The following is an 18,690-nucleotide window of genomic DNA, read 5'->3' as shown; positions in this document are numbered from 1 at the left end:
GACCTTAGTACAGAAATAACCTCATTGCTTTATTTTTCAGCGTTACTCATTTTTAGCTACTCAGTTTTCTGCAGAGCTACTTACTCTGTTATCTTCTCACCTAGGAGATGGGTATAAAAATGCTAGTTTATATAAATTAAAAGGTTTAAATTAGTTTTTAAAATTGTTTTCCTTGTGTTGCAATATATAACATAAAGGTTGCCATTTTAACCTTCTTTAAGTATACAACTACTTGTATACTTAAGTGGTACTAATTACATGTGTGCAACCATCACCACTATCTAATTCTGAAACATTTTTATCTCTCTCCACAGGAGCTCTGTATCCAGTGAGGAGTAACTCTCCCTCCTCTCTTCTTGGCCCCCAGTACCTCTAATCTACCTTCCATCTCTAATGAATTTATCTATTCCAGATATTCCATATAAGTGAAATCAAGCAATATTTGTCCATTTGTGTCTGGATTATTTACTTAGTAACAATACATATATTTTTAAAGTTCATCTATGTTGTAGCACGTATTAGAACTTCCTTTTTATAGGCAATTAACATTCTATTGTATGAATACAAATTTTGTTTATCCATTCATCTACCTACCTGTAGACACCTGGGTTCTTTCCACATTTTGGCTATTGTGAATAATGCTGCAATGAACATTGTCATACAATTATCTGTTTGCATCCCTGTTTTCAATTATCTTGGATATCTACCGAGCAGAATTGCTGGGTTAAGTGGTAACTTATATTTGACTTTTTGAAGATCTGCCAAAATACTTTTTACAAATATTTCCACACTTTATATTACCATTTGTAATGTATTTGGGCTCCAGTTTCTCCGTTACTTGCCAATATCGATTATTTTCTGTCCTTTTGATTTTAGCTATCCTTTTGGGTGTGAAGTGATATCTCATCATGGTTTTGATTTGCCTTTCTCATGATGTTGAGAGTCTTTTCCTGTGCTTCTATCTTCTTTGGAGAAATGTCCATTCAAGTCCTTTGCCCATTTAAAAATTGGGTTGTCTTCTGTTAAGTTGTAGGAGTTCTTTATATATTCAGAGTATTAAATCAGATATATATGAGTCAAACAATTTATCCCATTACATAGGTTGTCTTTTCAATTTCTTGATAGTGTTCTTTGATGCACAGAGAATCATTTTTTAAAATTTATTTTTCCAGTTTTACTGAGATACAACTGACAGAATTTAATTTTGATGAAGTCCAATTATCTGTTTTTTTTTTCTTTTCATGCTTTCAGTGTCATATCTAAGAATCCATTGCCAAATCTAAGGTCATGTGGATTTACCTCCATGTTTTTTCTAGGAGTTTTATGGTTTTATCTAAATATATGCTCGATTTTGAGTTATTTCATAAGGTATAAGGGATCCAACTTTATTCTTTTGCATGTGAGAATCTAGTTGTCTTAGCCTCATTTATTGAAAAGACTGTTCATTCTCTATTGAATAGTCTTGACACTGTTGTGGAAAATCAATTGGCCATAAATTATGGGCTTATTTCTGGATTCTTAATTTTATCCCATTAAGTTTATATGTCTATCCTTATACCAGTACCACACTGTTTATAGTACTGTAGCTTTGTAGTAAGTTTTGAAATCAGGAAATCTAAGTGCTGAAACTTTGTTCTTTTTCAAGGTGTTTTGGGTTTTTTGGAGCTCCTTGAGATTGCATGAGTTTGAGGACTGGCTTTTCCATTTCTGCAGAAATGGCCATGGGAACTTTGATAGAGATTGTATTGAATCTGTAGATTGTTTTAGTAGATTGTAGTATTTCTTTTAAAGATTTTATTTTATTTATTTGACAGAGGGAGACACAGTGAGAGAGAGGACACAAACAAGGCAGTGGGAGGGAGAGAAGTAGGCTTCCCGCTGAGCATGGAACCTGATGTGGGGCTTAACCCCAGGACCTTGGAATCATGACCTGAGCCAAAGGCTCAGATGCTTAATGACTGAGCCACCCAGGCACCCATGCCTTAGGGAGAACTGACATTTTAGCGTTATTAAGTATTTCTAGCCATGAACATGAGATGTCTTTCCATTTATTTAAGTCTTTTTAATTTCTTTCAGCTATGTTTTGAAGTTTCCAGTAAACAAATCTTTCACCTCCTTGGTTAAATTTATTTCATTAATTAATGAATCATTTAATTTAATTAACCATTAAATTAATTATTAAATTTATTATTAGATAAATTTATTTTATTCTTTTGGTTACTATTGTAAATGGAATCATGTTAATTTATTTTTCAGATTGTTCATTGCTGGTATGGAGAAATACAATACACTTTTGTGTTGCTATTTCACCTGCAACTTGCTAAATTCATTTGTTAGCTTTAGTAGTTTTCCTATGAAACAATTTTTTTGGGGGGATTTTCTATATGTAGGATCATAGGATCATATCATCTGCAAATGAAGATAGTTTTACTTTCTCCTTTCCAATTTGGATGTTTTTAATTCTTGCCCAATTGCTTCGGCTGGAACTTCCAGTAAAGTGTTGAACAACAGTGGTGAAAACAGGCATTCTTGATTTGTTCCTGATCTTAGCAGGGAAGCTTTCAGTCTTCTCCCATTGAATTTGATGTTAGCTGTGTGTTTTTCACAAATTCTTTTTACCATATGAGAGAAGTTCCCTTCTATTCCTAGTTTTCTGAGTGTTCTTCCTTCTCCCAGAGAAGTTATGCTTAAGATGGAAGATGACAAGAAGACATAACCACTGGGGAACAGTGGCTGAGACCATGTTGTTCCCTAGAGATTGTTAAAGCTAAAAGGATTTTGTGCTCCCTTGCTCTGCCGCTTGCCGGGAGGCCCCCCCCCCCCCCCCCCCCCCCCCCCCCCCCGTCAATCTCACAAAACAAACCAAGGGTTGCAAGGGGGAGGGGGGGTTATGGACATTGGGGAGGGTATGTGCTTTGGTGAGTGCCGTGAAGTGTGTAAACCTGGCGATTCACAGGCCTGTACCCCTGGGGATAAAAATATATGTTTATAAAAAATTAAAAATGAAAAAAAAAAAGCTAAATGGAGATGTATTTTGGAAAGATTAGAGGATGATACCATGAGCAGATATTGATACCACGCTGGAGAGTATGAGATTCATCTTCTGTGCCAGTGTTTCTCACAGTGTGGTACTATTTCAAAATCCCTTGGGTGTTGTAAAAATATAGCTCCCTGAGCTATCCACTTTTCTGAATCAGGATCTGTAGGATAGGGTCATGGGAAATTGTCTTGAAGCAGAGTCCCAGAGGGTTTGCTTGTAGGCTTACAGTTGGAAGCACTGTCACAGAGGAAGAGAATGGAATGAGAATGGCAGGAGGAGGATGTGTTGGCAGACTTGGGAATGGGAATCTAACACCCTTGGAATTTTCCTGATAATTCTAGGACCCCCGAGTTTAAAAAGAGGGTGATAAGAGGGAAACTTCAGCAAGTAGATTTTAGGAGCACACTAATCATTTGTAGGCATGCTGATTTGAAGTGTGAGCATGGCCAGACCATATTGTTGTCTATACATAGACATAGCTGTGGCAGCATCCCATCTATTGTGCTTAGGTGCATGGGAGATGCTAAAACGTGCTAGTTTCTCCTACCCCATGGAATGGATGGCTTTCCCTGGCTCTAATCATGTGAGTTGTTATAGCTGATCTTGTCTCTCTATCTTAAGCTTGGTGTTGGTTTGTACAATGCTAGGTATTGTTCTCATGGTATAGTTGAGGGGTAGATATATAAACAAGTATGCAAAGTGTGCAGTCAGTGACACAACAGAGGGGAGTGCAAGGTACAGCAAGGGCAGGAGTGGGATGAGCTCTCCTGGAGGAAAATGGATCTACACAAAGGAACGAAGAGTGCCAAGAATGTAAATGGTTTTAGTCAATATGTATATTTCTTCTTATTGTCTTTAAAAGATAATAATTTAAAAAATAATAAAAATGCAGTACATGTTTTATAACACATGTAAAAGTATGACAGCAATAGCACAAAGGTTGGGAAGAAAGAAAGGGGAGCATATTATTTTAAGTGTACCTTTGTGCATTATAGATGTATATAGTTATGAATACAAATATTAGTATTTTATGTTAGAGAGGAACAAGTATAATACAGTTTTAACTTAGACTGTAAGAAGCTAAAGATGTATATTGTAAATCCCAAGGCAACAACTAAACTAACAACGAACTATAGCAAATAAGCCAGCTACAAAAGGAATAATATGGATCATACAGAATACTCAGTTACTGCAAAATAAGGCAGAAAAAGAGAAAAAGGGAGCAAGGAATAGATGAATAAATAGAAAACAAATAGCAAGATGGTATATTTAAACCTAAATATGCAATAATCACATTATATGAGAATGGACTGAATACCTTATGTATAAAGGAACCCACTTTATTTATTTATTTATTTATTTATTTATTTGAAGATTTTATTTATTTATTTGACAGACAGAGATCACAAGTAGGCAGAGAGGCAAGGAGTGGGGGAACCGGCTCCCTGCTGAGTAGAGAGCCTGACCAGGACCCTGGGATCATGACTTGAGCTGAAGGCAGAGGCTCCAACTTAGTGAGCCACCCAGGCTCTCCCCCTCACTTTATTTTTTAAACAATATTTAATTAATTAGTTTGAGAGAGAGAGAGAGAGAGAGAAAGAACAGAAGGAGAGGGGGAGGGAGAAGCAGACTCCCCACTGTGCAAGGAGCCCAACACAGGGCTTCATCCCAGGACCCTGAGATCATGACCTGAGCCGAAACTTAACTGACTGAGTCACTCAGGCACCCCTAAAAGAACCCACTTTAAGTATAAAAGCACAGATAGGTTAAAAGTAAAAAGAGGGAAAAAAACATACAATACTAAAATGGATACAAGAAAAGTAGAGTGGCTATATTAATATTAGAACAAGTGGATTATAGAGGAAAGAATATTACTAGGAATAAAGATGGCCATGTCATAAAGGGGTAATCTATCAAAAGGGCATAATACTTTTAAAAAATAATTTTTTAAAGACTTTATTATTTGTGTGAGAGAGGGGGAGAGAGAGAGAGAGTGAGAGAAAATGAGTGGGCAGAGGGAGAGGCAGAAGCAGGTTCCCCGCTGAGCAGGGAGCCAGATGAGGGCCTGATCCCAGGACACTGGGATCATGACCTGAGTCGAAGGCAGAGGGTTAACTGACCAAGCCACCCAGCTGCCCCAAAAGGGGCATGGACTTAAGAAGAGCTATGACATTTATGAAGCAAAAAGTGATAGATCACAAGAAGAAATAGATAAACCCCAAATCATAGTTGGAGATTCCAGGACCTTCTCTCATTAATTGATGGAACCCCTGAAGCCTGGAAGTATTCAAATGTATGTCACACACAGGGGAGAGATTTGTGGTGTATAGAGAAATTTGGCGCAGTCCATCATTCTCTGTGATGTTTCTAATCCATGTGTCCGCTCTAGGCCACCAGGATGAGTATCTCCTCTATCCAGGCAGTTTTCTAAGAAGAGCTTAGGAAATAGACTAAAATATGTTGCCAGCAGGGTCTACCTAGGAACATGAGATAGGAACTAAATCTGCCATGTACACTTGAATATCTTGTTGATTTCAAATTAAACGTAGGTCAGAAAAGTTTGTTAAAAATAGCCTTCCTTTTTCTTATATGGGATATCACTGCTGAGCATATGGTATACATGCACACACAGTATCAAAAATATTAACAAAAAGTGTAAAATGGTCTTCCAGAGAGCTGTCTAACCCATCAAAATAATAATGATCTTATGTTTCATACGGTAATATATTAAGACACTTACAGTTAATCTGTATTCCTATTAACAATGCTGATTTTTTTTATCCTTGGACTCACACATTCATTGGTCTACCTGGGAAAAATGACTATGAAAGAAAAAAATCTAGCTTTTTTCTCAGGGCCCATACTCCTTTCATTAACGTGAGGTCTTATATCATCTCCCTTGAAAACACACAAGTCTCTCTGGTTTGTTTTGGGAGGAGTATACTTTTGTTTTTTTAGGTAATAGAATAGAAATGACTTATCTCTTTAAAAACCAGACTTGTCATAAGCCTATCCAATGTTAATGATTTATTTTCTGAATTTTCCAGCCAATTGGAGTGAATGTTAGTCTGATTTCCTCTCACAGGTTTTTTTCTGATTAAAAGAATCTTTCCAAAACGGATTTTTTGCTTATTTGGTTGAGATTTTAACACTTTTTATACTGCAGTGAATTTTCCAAATGGAAGTCTTTCCCATTCCAACCATCTGCTTTGAAAAAAGGGATTGCATCTTTTACATCCAAAGTATTACTTAGCCCAAGGACCAGCACTTCTATCTTGCTACATTTGTGTTAACCCTGGAAAAAATGGGCACCAGTCTTTTTTTATTGTGATTTTTTGGGGGGCTATACTGAACAATCACCGTCTTCTGCTGCAAGCTGGCTAAGGACAATCATGCATGCTTGGCTTTATTACTAATATGTCTACTTTGTATGCCTCACTGGGCCCAGTCACCACCTGACTGTTGCAAGCCCGTCTTTTTAAACTACAAACCTGAACTGTAGACTGCAAAAATCACACCACCAGGCCAACTAGCTATTTGAACTATTTTCCTTGGGGGAAATAATTCAAATTGGATCTTAAATGCATCTGATTGTTTTTAATTCAAGTAAATCCTTAAATTGTCCTGGTAAACCTCTGTCAAAAAGACTTCCCCAAGCCTTTGGGTATCCTGTTAACCCTTTGTGTGATGAGTAATATCCATTCATATTTAACATTCTTGTGTTAATTGTACTTACACATATTATGGGAAAATTTTTAAACAGTATCTAGAAATTCTTTTTAATATCAAGTTGCACCATCTGTAGCAAAACTAGTTGTTTAAACAAAGATTAACATGAACATTATTTTGGCAAACAGAAAGTGACAGGACTATTTATTTATAAAGAATGAATTTTTAAAATTCCCTTTTTCTATTTCTGCATAATGTACAGGACCTCTTGGTTTGGTGACTCTTTTGAGACTTAAGTGGTTCTGTAATACCTATTTTCCCCTTTGGCTTGCTTGGTTTTAGGAGGCTTTTAAAAATAATTATTTCCTAGACTAACTAGGAATGATAAGTGGAAACAATCAGTTACTTGAAGATATCATGAGATACATATTTTAAATATATTATGAGAATATATTATTTTCATTCTTTATTTCAGGATATCAGTACAGCTTTCCATCTTACCATTTTTTGAATTCCAATTTTCTACCTGATCATCTCTATGTTATTTCTTTTCTGTGTATAACTTCCCTTCTGTTGCAATTGATAAATTCATTTTTCCTTTTAAATAGTTATATGGGGGTGCCTGAGTGGCTCAGTTAGTGAAGCATCTGCCTTTGGCTCAGGTTGTGATCCCAAGGTCCTGGAATCAGGTCCCACTTTCGGATCCCTGCTCAGCAGGGAGTCTGCTTCTCCTTCTCTCTCTGCTGTTTCTCTCTCTCTGTTAAATAAATAAATAAAATCTTTTAAAAAATAAAATAAAGTTAAATAAATAAAATCTTAAAAAAAAAAGAAAAGAAAAAGAAAACGGGTGCTCGGGTGGCTCAGTGCGTTAAGCCTCTGTCTTTGGCTCAGGTCATGAACTCAGGGTCCTGGGATTGAGCTTCACATCGGGCTCTCTGCTCAGCAGGGAGCCTGCTTCCTTCTTTCTCTCTGCCTTCCTCTCTGCCTGCATGTGATCTCTCTCTCTTTCAAATAAATAAATAAAATCTTTTAAAAAAATAAAATAAAGTAGTTATATGCAACTGATAAATTATTGAACACAGCATCTGAAACTAATGACTTAACTATATGTTGACAGATTGAATTTAAATAAAAATAAAATAAAATAGCATGTAATATTTTATGTAGACAAAATAATATATGTGATGTGTCAGTAAGTTACTTTTTAATCCCCCATGATCTTCTTCATTATTTCTTATATTCCACATTTGAGTGAATATCGGTAAGTTATGAAGTTTAATTTTCATAAACCAATTGGCACCTCTTTTGCCTGATCCCTTTGCTTCCTAATACGGGGACTACTTCCTGGAACTTTGTATTTATAATTCCTCTGTGTGTGTGTTTGTATACACATCTCTCTCTCTCTCTCCCCATCTCTTTATTTATTCTATCTAAAACCATGTAAAAGGATCCTAAACAAGCTTATTTTTAAGCTTTATAGAAGTTACATCTTACATGTATTCTTCCGTGAATTCCTTTCTTCACTCAACATTATGTACCTAACACTTACCCATATTGCTTTCTTTAGCTGTAGTACATCCAGTTACACTGCTGTGTAAAATTTCATCTGTATGAATATTCTATTGTATATTGATTTTGTATCTTCCAACTTTGCTGAATTTGAATTTATTAGTTCTAACAGTTGTGTGTAGAATATTCTACATATAAGATCATGTCATCTATGAACAGAGATAATTTTATGCATTTCTTTCCAATTTGGATGCATTTTATTTCTTTTTCTTGACTAATTGATCTGGCTAGAGCTTTCAGTACTACACTGTGGTTAGAAGCAAAACAGGTATTCTCAAATTGTTCATCTTAAAGGAAAATCTTTCAGTATTTCACCTTTGGGTATGATGTTAGCTGTTTTTTATGGCCTTTATTGTGTTGTAGTTTCCTTTTATTCTTAATTGCTGAATATTTTTATAAGGAAAGTGTGTTGAATTTTGTCATATACTTTTCTGCATCAATAGATGATCATGTGTTTTTTTCCTTCACTCTGTTAATGTGTGTTTCATCAATTGATTTTCATATTTTGAACCATTCTCGAATACCAGGAATTAATTCCCCTTGGTCATAGTGTATAATCCTTTTAATATGCTGCTGAACTGACTTGCTAGTATTTTGCTGAGGATTTTTTGCATCAGTATTCACCAGGGATGTTGGTCTGTGGTTTTCTGCTCTTGTAGTGTCTTTGATATCAAGGTAATGCTAACCTCACTGAATAAGTGTCCCCTCTTTTTCAGTTTTTTAAGAGAGTTTGAGGAGGTGATGTTACTCCTTCCTTAAACCTTTGGTAGAGTGCATCAGCCAAGCAGTCTGGTTCAGGGCTTTTTGTTGTTGTTGGGAAGTTTTTTTTTTTTTTTTTTAATTTTATTTATTTTTTTAAGTTTCTTTTCAGTGCTCCAGAATTCATTGTTTATGTACCACACCTAGCGCTCCATGTAATACATGTTGGGAGGTTTTTGACTACTGATTCTATTTCTTTTTTTTTTTAATTAAATTTATTTATTTTCAGCATAACAGTATTCATTATTTTTTCACCACACCCAGTGCTCCATGCAATCCATGCTCTCTATAATGCCCACCACCTGGTACCCCAACCTCCCACCCCCTGCCACTTCAAACCCCTCAGATTGTTTTTCAGAGTCCATAGTCTCTCATGATTCACCTCCCCTTCCAATTTCCCCCAACTCCCTTCTCCTCTAACTCCCCATGTCCTCCATGCTATTTGTTATGCTCCACAAATAAGTGAAACCATATGATAATTGACTCTCTCTCTGGCCATACCACCCTGAACGCACCCGATCTCATCTGATTCTATTTCTTAATAGTTGTAGGTCTATTCAGATTTTTCTTTTTCTTCATTATCAGTGTTGGTAGGTTGTGTATAGATAGGAATTTACCCATTTTGACTAGGTTATCCAATTTGTTAACATACAATCATTCAAACTATGCTCTTATAATCTTTTCCCCCCTGTAAAATGGTAGTAATATTCCTGCTCTCATTTCTGATTTTAGTGATTTGAGTTTCTCTCTTTTTTTCTTAGTCAATCTAGCGAAAGATGTGTCAATTTTATTGATCTTTGTAAAGAACCTACTTTTGGTTTCACTGATTTTCTCTATAGCTTTTCTCATCTTTATTTTATTAGTCACCTCTCATATTTATTTTCTTACTTCTTTCAGATTTTGGGTTTAGTTTATTTTTCACTTTCAATTTTTTTAAGGTATAAATTTAGGTTGTTGATTTGAGATCTTTCTTCTGTTTAAATGTAAATACTTACAGCTATAAGTGTCCCTCTTAGTACTGCTTTCGGTTCATCCTATAAATTTTGGTCTGTTGCATTTTCATTGTCATTTGTCTCAGGGCATTTGTCTTAAACTGTATTAGTTTGCTAGGGCTGCCATAACAAAGTGACATGGAAAGGGCATTTTAAACAACAGAAATTTATTTCCTCATAGTTCTGGAGGCTGTAAGTCCAAGATCACGGTGCTGACAAGGTCAGTTGCCTCAAATACCTCTCTCCTTGGCATGCAGATGGCTGCCTTCCTATTGCCCCTACACACTGTTATTGTACATGAATCTTTGGTGTCTCTTTCTGTATCAAATTTCCTCTTCTTACAAGGACAGTAGTCAAATTGGATTAGAATCCACCCTAATGACCTCATCTAACTTAATCACCTATTTAAAGATAACTCCAAACACAGTTATATATAAGATACTGGGGGTTAAAACTTCAACGTATGAGGGGGTTTTTTGGTTGGAGGGCATACACAATTCAGCCCACAGAAGATATTGTCTAATTTCCCTTGTGATTTCTTCTTTCACCCATTGGTTGGTTGAGTGTTTGGTTTAATTTTCATGTATTTGTGAATTTTTCAGTTTTCCTTTTGCTATTGATTTAAATAGCAATAAATTGGAAATTTAGGGAATTTCTATTCCCTATAGCTATAAAATAGCTATAAAACTAGCTATAAAATAGATATTTTATTGATTTGCTATTGATTTTTTTTAAAGATTTTATTTATTTATTTGACAGAGAGAAATTACAAGTACACTGAGAGGCAGGCAGAGAGAGAGAGAAGGAAGCAGGCTCCCTGCTGAGCAGAGAGCCCGACGCGGGACTCAATCCCAGGACCCTGAGATCATGACCCGAGCCGAAGGCAGCTGCTTAACCCACTGAGCCACCCAGGCACCCTGATTTGCTATTGATTTAAAAATAGTTAATTTTACTATGATCAGAAAAGATACATTGTATTATTCCAGTCTTTTAAAATTTATTAAAACTGGTTTCATGGCATAACATATGGTCGATCTTGGCAAATGTTACATGTGTACTAGAGAGAAATGTATAATTTTGCTGTTGTTGGGTAGATTGCTCTCTGTAGGTTTTTTAGGTCCAGTTGGTCTATAGTGTAGTGTGAGGCCTCCAGATCCATATGTATCTTTTGTTTGATTTCTAACCATTATTGAGAGTGGGGCATTGAAGTCTCTAGTCATTATTGTGGAACTATCTATCCCTTCAATTATAAGTTGTCTGCCTCATATCTTTTGGAGCTCTGATGTTTGGTGTATATTATTTACAATTGTTATTGACAGCATATAGTTGAGTCATATTTTTTGTTTTGTTTCCGTTTTAATCCCTTTGATTATATGCCTTTTTTTAAAAATTTTTTATTTTCTATAAACATATTTTTATCCCCAGGGGTACAGGTCTGTGAATCACCAGGTTTACACACTTCACAGCACTCACCAAAGTACATACCCTCCCCAATGTCCATATATGCCTTTTGATTGATAAGTTTAGTATATTTAAGGTATTTAAGGTTATCATTCATAAAAACAGAACTACTTTTGGCATTTTGTTTTCTGTTTTGTCCCTCATTTCCTTCATTACTGCCTTCCTTCGTGTTTAGTTGACTTTTGTAGTGACATGTTTTGATTCCCTTCTCATTTTCTTGGTGTATGTTTTATTATATTTTCTTTGTGTTCACAGTGACAATTATGTATGACATTCTAAAGTTATAACAACCTAATTTGAATTGATACCAACTTAACTTCAACTGCATACAAAAATTCTGCTTCTCTGTAGTTCTGCCGCCCTTTGTTATCGATATCACAAATTACCTTTTTCTACATTGTGTACCCATTATCATAGATTTATAATTTTTTATGGACTTATTTTTTAAATCTTGCAGAAAATAACTAGTGATGTGTTAGGCTGAGGAAGTGGGAAACAGCCTTCATGATTACAACTGATTATAGACATTGTCTCTGAGCAGCCTGAGCTATAGGTTCTCTTTTTTGCAGTTAAATAAACTTAAAAGCCCAGTTATGCTTGCAGAGAACAAGGATAGTTTCTCTGAAGCTCTGTGTATATCTGGGTGAGAAATCACAGTTTCCTCCCAAATCTTCTAAAAAATGGCACATGAGTGGGTGGCAGGTTTGCTGCTCACTTTCCTTCCTCAGATCTGCTTTCTGTCAATGGACACACTTGGCTGTTGTCCGTGTGATCACTTTTGGGGCAAATCCAGCTTTTCCTAGCCTGCTGGTTTGCTTTTTTCCTTCTGGAAAGGTATCTTGGACCAGTGAATCCAGGATAAAATAGGCCAGAAACAAGAGTCAGAGATAGAGAGGGAAAGAGAGACAGAGGAAGGCAGTGGCATCATTTTGTACTCCTTGTTACTGGCTCTGGATTCCCTGCCAAGCAGAGCTGGCTTCTGTCCTGTATTGATGGTGTCTACATGATACAGAGATTGAGAAAGAATGAGATCAAACCTCTTTCTCTACACTGATGATCAAACCATTACCTCTCCAACATGTTCTTTGCATTAATCATTGTCTCATATCTGGTCTTTAGAAATGTGAATCTTCTCAGAAGTGTTTATTAGGTATTTAATATTTTTAACATTCTTAGATACATTTTTCCTTGATAAAATGACATAAATACCATAGGACTACCCAGTGTTTGGATCTAGAAAGAACTAGGGTGTCTGGAGCTAAGATAACGGTTATAGACAGTTGAGGGCTGGGAGGTGTTGCAAACACACTGTATCCATCTTGCGGGTTGGCATTGATGGGTCTTATTTACAATCATGGCAGCAAGGTTTCTTGATAATGGTGGACCTGAATCAATTCTAGCTGTTTAAAATTTACTGCTTAAGGGACAAGGGGTGTTAGAGAGGAGAAGGGAGTTGGGGTAAATTGGAAGGGGAGGTGAATCACGAGAGACTATGGACTCTGAAAAACAATCTGAGGGGTTTGAAGTGGCGGGGGGATGGGAGGTTGGGGTACCAGGTGGTGGGTATTATAGAGGGCACGGATTGCATGGAGCACTAGGTGTGGTGAAAAAATAATGAATACTGTTTTTCTGAAAACAAATAAATTGAAAAAATAAAAAAAAAATGCCAAAAAGAAACCCAAAAAAGTGTGTCATAAGCTCCTAAGACAGGTGTCACCCACATATGACTCATCTGTTTCTCCACAGATAAAACAAAATATTTAAAAAACAAAACAAAAAAGAAATAAAAAAAAATGTGGCTAATACCCAGGGCTTTGGGGACAAGGATTTGTTCTCTTCTATAACTGAAAGGCATAGTAAGGCTCTCTGTGGACCATAAGCACCAAGATACTTCTTGCCCAGTGACTCCACTTCTAGGATTCTGTCCTAGGAAACTTTTGGAGGCACATACAAAGACTTATCTACTAGGACTTTCATAATGTTTGTTATTTATATTAGTAAAGAAGTAGAAATTCCCTAAATTTCCAATAGCAGAGAATGGTTATGCTTAATATGGGGATCCACGTAAGGGAATATGAATATTGTAGAATAACATTTAATAACACAGAAATGTTAATGACTTATCTAAGTTAAACAATTAGAGAACAAAGCAACTTATTTGTTTGAATGTATGTCTGGAAACTCATATTTGAGGATGACTTTATTATTTTTTTTATTATGTTCAATTAGCCAACATATAGTACATCATTAGTTTTAGAAGTAGTGTTCAACAATTTGTTAGTTGCATATAACATCAAGTGCTACTTTAAAACTATTCATTTATATGTAGAAAACTAAAGATTGAAAGGAAGTTCTTTATTTTTTATTTTTTAGCTCTTTACTTAAATTCCACTTAGTTAACAAACATTGTAATATTCTCAATATAGTAATTCAACACTTCCACACAACACCTGGTGCTCCTCATGACAAGGGCACCCCTTAATCTCCATCACCTATTTCACCCATCCCCCACCCACCTCCCCTCTGGTAACCATCTATAGATAAGCTTGTATCTTTGAAATACAGAATTATATATAATAATTTTATCCGTTATTCTCTTCTGTAGTTTCCAAATTATCCAAATAAGTATTGCCTGCTTATAAGTTTACAGGCATATATGAATTTTACACATGTATACACAGAGTTGTTGAGACACTAGGAAAATAGACACTTGAATTTTGTGAATTTTGACAACAACCTGGGCTTAGATATGAAGTCAGAGAAATGTCAATGAGATTTTTTTTTTCAGAAGGAAAAAAGTTCAGGGATAATATAGATCTCATTAATATTTTTTACCTTAATTAAGTCAGAAAGAAAAATCACTGTGAAATACGTTTCTTGGGTAATCCTGAATCTTTTCTATATGCAGTTTGTGAGTTTTCTGTCTTCCAGAACAGAAGGGCAGGGATCCTGTGAAGTAACTTGGTCTGAAGCCCTCTCTGAGCCTCCCTTCTTTCCAAAAATGAAATGGACTGGGAACAATGGAAAATAATGCCTGGACAATGTAAAATTAAATTTAAATTTGGAATAGCCTGAAGCCTTTGGGAAATTTCCCAGCAAAACTAATTTTATTTTTGGCTCTTTAGAATCATAACTAAATATTAAAAAACTTAGAAACTACTTCCTATATACTTAACTACAATTATAAAATACTGTGTGTGAACAAAGTGCAATAGAAATGTATATAAAAAATATATGTTTATAAAAAATAAAAAATAAAAAAAAAAAAAAAAAAAAAAAAAAAAAAAAAAAAAAAAAAAAAAAGAAATGTTAAAAAATGAAATCAGCCATCTGTCCCTCTTTTGCTCAGCTTCTTTATTCTCTGTCATTTGGTCTTCTATATCACTAATTCTTTCTTCTGCCTCATTTATCCTAGCAGTGAGAGCCTCCATTTTTGATTGTACCTCATTAATAGCTTTTTTGATTTCAACTTGGTTAGATTTTAGTTCTTTTATTTCTCCAGAAAGGGCTTTTATATCTCCCGAGAGGGTTTCTCTCATATCTTCCAGATGTGTTCACCTCAGAGAAAATAAAATGTACTTTTGACTTTTCCCCATTTTTGATTTTTTTCCTTCGTGGCCATAAGGTGAATTCTCAGCATTGCACAATGTGGCACTGCCATGAGCTTTGCTGAGAGCCTGTGGATAATGCTTTCTAAGGAGCAATGGCACCTCCACTCTCTTGAACATGCTCTGCTCTTCAGAGGGTAGGTGGTATTTCTGAGCACATTATTGATCTGATAATGATTTACAAAACTGTTTCATGGAGTCAAAAAGGCAACTCATGCAAATAAGCTATGATTACTGGGATTAAACGAATTCATTAAGTGTTTAAGCACTGACATTGAACAGGGTACCAGTCAAGGTACCCGATAAAACAAGATGGAAATATCATGGCAGCCATTCATAAGAGGCTCACAGTGTTATAGAAATAATTGAATTGAATTGAAACTATGCTTACCATTTATTCTCCTAATTTAGTGTGACTCACTTTAGTGAGTTTTTCCTTTTAATCCACATTATACAGCTGAGAAAATGGAAGCTCAGAGTGGTTAAATAATGTGAGTGAGGTCTCGGTAACAGTCACCTTTCCCAGGAATGCTATCTAACAGACCACCTCAGGGAGTAATGGAAAACACTGGTTATTAGTTGACTCATTGAGACATTTATCTAAATGTGCCTAAGGCCCTTCTTCATTTACAGTTATGAGACATGAAAAATTTAAAACCCAACTAATTGTTTAAATCACTTTGAACAGCTAACAGTTAAAGTGTATAAATTATTAAATCACTCAAGTGGAATTCGTCTTCCATCTTTGCTCTCATGTGTGCTAGTTAGGGCATCTATTCTATACCTTGTTCTCTGCTGTGCTCTTCTTCCTGGCTATTTAAGCTCCTGAAGACAGAGTCCTCTCTTATCTGTGTTCCCCAGTAAAGTATGCAGGGCTGCCCAGAGGTGTACTCAGAGAACACATTGGTGGCCCAAGACAGACTCCCTTCCAGGCTCTGGTGTGGAATGGTAGGTGTGGTTGGGCACAGCTCAGGGCCCTGGTTTTATCCACCCATGAGACCAGTGTCTTATTGTCTGTTGTCACAGGTGCATGCTGGAATGAAAGGAGAAAGAGGGTGGAAATATATTTTTTTCCCTTTCTCTGCCTTTACTGTTATTGTCCCTGGTGAGTGTTTCACGGCATCGACAGCAGCTCTGTGTGGCCTGGGATCCTTTAGGAAAGGCAATGTATTTGTGTGTAAAATGACATATTCCCAACAGTTAATAATGAAAATTATTACTGCAGCTTTTCATGAAAAGCTGGTTGCTTTTAAACATCATGTGTCCTTGAATGAGGACCATATATGTTTGTGGGCTCTCTTGTGCTCTCTTGAGCTCCTGATTTGGATAAGTTTATGGTAGCCCTTCCTCTAGTGCAGGCCAGCCCAGTGGAGGGGGTGTCCCTATAGTGTGAAGCTTTGCTTTGTTTCACTTGTGGCTTCCATCCCCATGAGAGATCCATCATTGCCATTTTATCATTTCATTTTGACCCCGTGGGTGCTGAGTTTTGCTGGTCTTCAATGGGGAGCCAGTAGGATTTTTTTTTTTTTCCAGTAGGATATTTTAAATGTATGATATTTAAATACTGTGATCTTAGGAAGTAGAATTTTCCGAGTATAGAAAGGCCCATCAGACTTTGAACAGTTTTCTCCATGAAAAGTTCTGCATGGAATTGCAAAGCCTGAAAGTATTACTCCTACAGTGTCTGGTTTCTTATGTGTTTCTGTTTTGCATTGCCAACCTGGTTTATGCTGGCGAGGAGAGTTGTTTCTTTTTTTCTTCCCTTTTCTTTCTTTCTTTCTTTCTTTCTTTTTTTTTTTTTAGGAGAGTTGTTTCTAATGGTCTCTTTTAAACTATAGCTTTTTACAATTCAGTTATAACTTATGTAAAATTTATCACTGAATTTCAGGCATGTTCTTGGATATAGCCCCAATTACCAGTGAACACTTCCACCATTTTTGTGTTGGTGATCCTTTTTCCTTCACTGTGTCTTTCAGGTCTCACTCTTCTTTACCTCAGTTCTTCAGTTCCAGGTCAAAAGACCCCTATTTTACAGAAAACACCCCTTTGCTGAGAAATTCCTCACAAGAGAAAAGGTGAGTTTCCCCCCAACCCACTTGTAAAATAAGAAATCTCTGAGCATTGCCCTTGGCATTTATGTTGGAGAATTTCTCCCCGAGATGTGAATTTTCACCTGACATATTGTTTGGTCTCTGCCAGATCCTTGTCAGTTCAATGTAGCATACATTCATGATTCTAGTAGTTGTAGTCTATAGCTTGTGAATTTCCTTGAGCATATCTCTGTTCCCTTAAATAACACGTGTACACATTCATGCATGTACACAGCTCTGATGGGCCATCTTACCAGGCCAGAGATTCTGAGCTGGGTGAGGAAGACACAGTCCAGAGTTATTTTTTGTTGTAACTGCTGGAGCAGGGGTACTACTGGCATTTAAGGGTAAGGGGCAGGGATGCTGCTTAACATCTTGCAAAACACAGGACACTTCTCCACCACAAAGGATTATCTGTCTCAAATGTTTAGCGATGAGATTGAAAATGTATGATTTAAGAGGAACCTCCACTTCCTGCAAGTTTGAAGGTCCTACTGGGGACAGATAGGATTGTTCTGGACTCTCTGATCAGAGCTGATCTGGAGGATAACTCTGTCCCCTAGGATAAAGGGCCCTGATCCAGGTATCCAAGCTCATCTCTTTTTCTTTTTGCAGACAAACTTTCTGGAAGCCTGAACTGCCTGCTCAGTATCCCCTCACATCCCACACATTGCAAACTTGGTGGCTTTGTGACAGACCCTTCCTTTCCTGTCGCCTGACCCCATGCACCTGCATCAGCAGGCAGGCTGCTGTGTTACCTACACCTCCCTCCCTCCCATCCTCTAAGGAGTTGCCCACCCTCTTTTCAGCCCTGTCTGCAAACATTGTGGGGGGGACTTCATACTTTATAGAGTGTATCAGAATTTTTGGGGGTACTTGTATGCAATGTGGATTTCTAGGCTCAGTTGCTGAAGACTCACTCCATTTAGATAGGGTGAAAGAATATGGGTTTAATCACCTCCCAGTGTAGGGACAGTCTGGCTCCCTCCGGGAGATTCCTGATGACAAGTTGTGTCTTCCTGCAAAAGTTCCCACTAAGGCCATTGACTAGACAAACTTCCTCCCCTTATTGCTCTCCAGGGAAGTCTCACTCAGAGGGGCTCAAATGTCACCATTGGTTCCCCTCCCAAATCCATCAAGAGTCAATTCTTCTGTGCTCTTAAATACCACACTCTTACCCATACTTTAGAACATGCCTTATGTTCCATAGTTATGCCTACCAGCCTACCTTTTCTTCGTCTCACATCCTAGTGTCCAGCACAGCCCCTGCAACCAGGAGGATAACTTATTTTTTCTCCATTTCTCCTAATACATAACTTTAAAAACAAACACTTAAAACATCAATTCCTTTACTTCTTTCATTTGAATTACTTGATAAACCATGAAAAACCCACAACAAATATCATCCTCATTGGGAAAAAGCTGACAGCCTTCCCGTTGAGATCAGGAACACGACAAGGATGCCCACTCTCACCACTCTTGTTCAACATAGTATTAGAAGT

At 36.7% G+C, this 18,690-nt stretch overlaps 1 protein-coding gene across 4 annotated transcripts in view; it reads left to right on the top strand.

Annotated features, from left to right (window-relative positions):
- The window catches only part of OCA2 (OCA2 melanosomal transmembrane protein), a 455,591-nt gene that overhangs the window by 52,790 nt on the left and 384,111 nt on the right, over window positions 1–18,690 (top strand). For all 4 annotated transcript variants that reach the window (XM_059180248.1, XM_059180246.1, XM_059180245.1 and 1 more), the window contains one exon: window positions 17,075–17,173. In XM_059180248.1, coding sequence (XP_059036231.1) covers window positions 17,075–17,173 — 99 coding nt within the window. The remainder of the gene's footprint in view (window positions 1–17,074; window positions 17,174–18,690) is intronic.

Source organism: Mustela lutreola, chromosome 7 (genome assembly GCF_030435805.1).
Source record: "Mustela lutreola isolate mMusLut2 chromosome 7, mMusLut2.pri, whole genome shotgun sequence".
NCBI classification, from domain to species: Eukaryota; Metazoa; Chordata; class Mammalia; order Carnivora; family Mustelidae; genus Mustela; species Mustela lutreola.
Note: the sequence above shows the minus strand (reverse complement) of the source record. Positions and strands in the feature narration are given on the sequence as shown.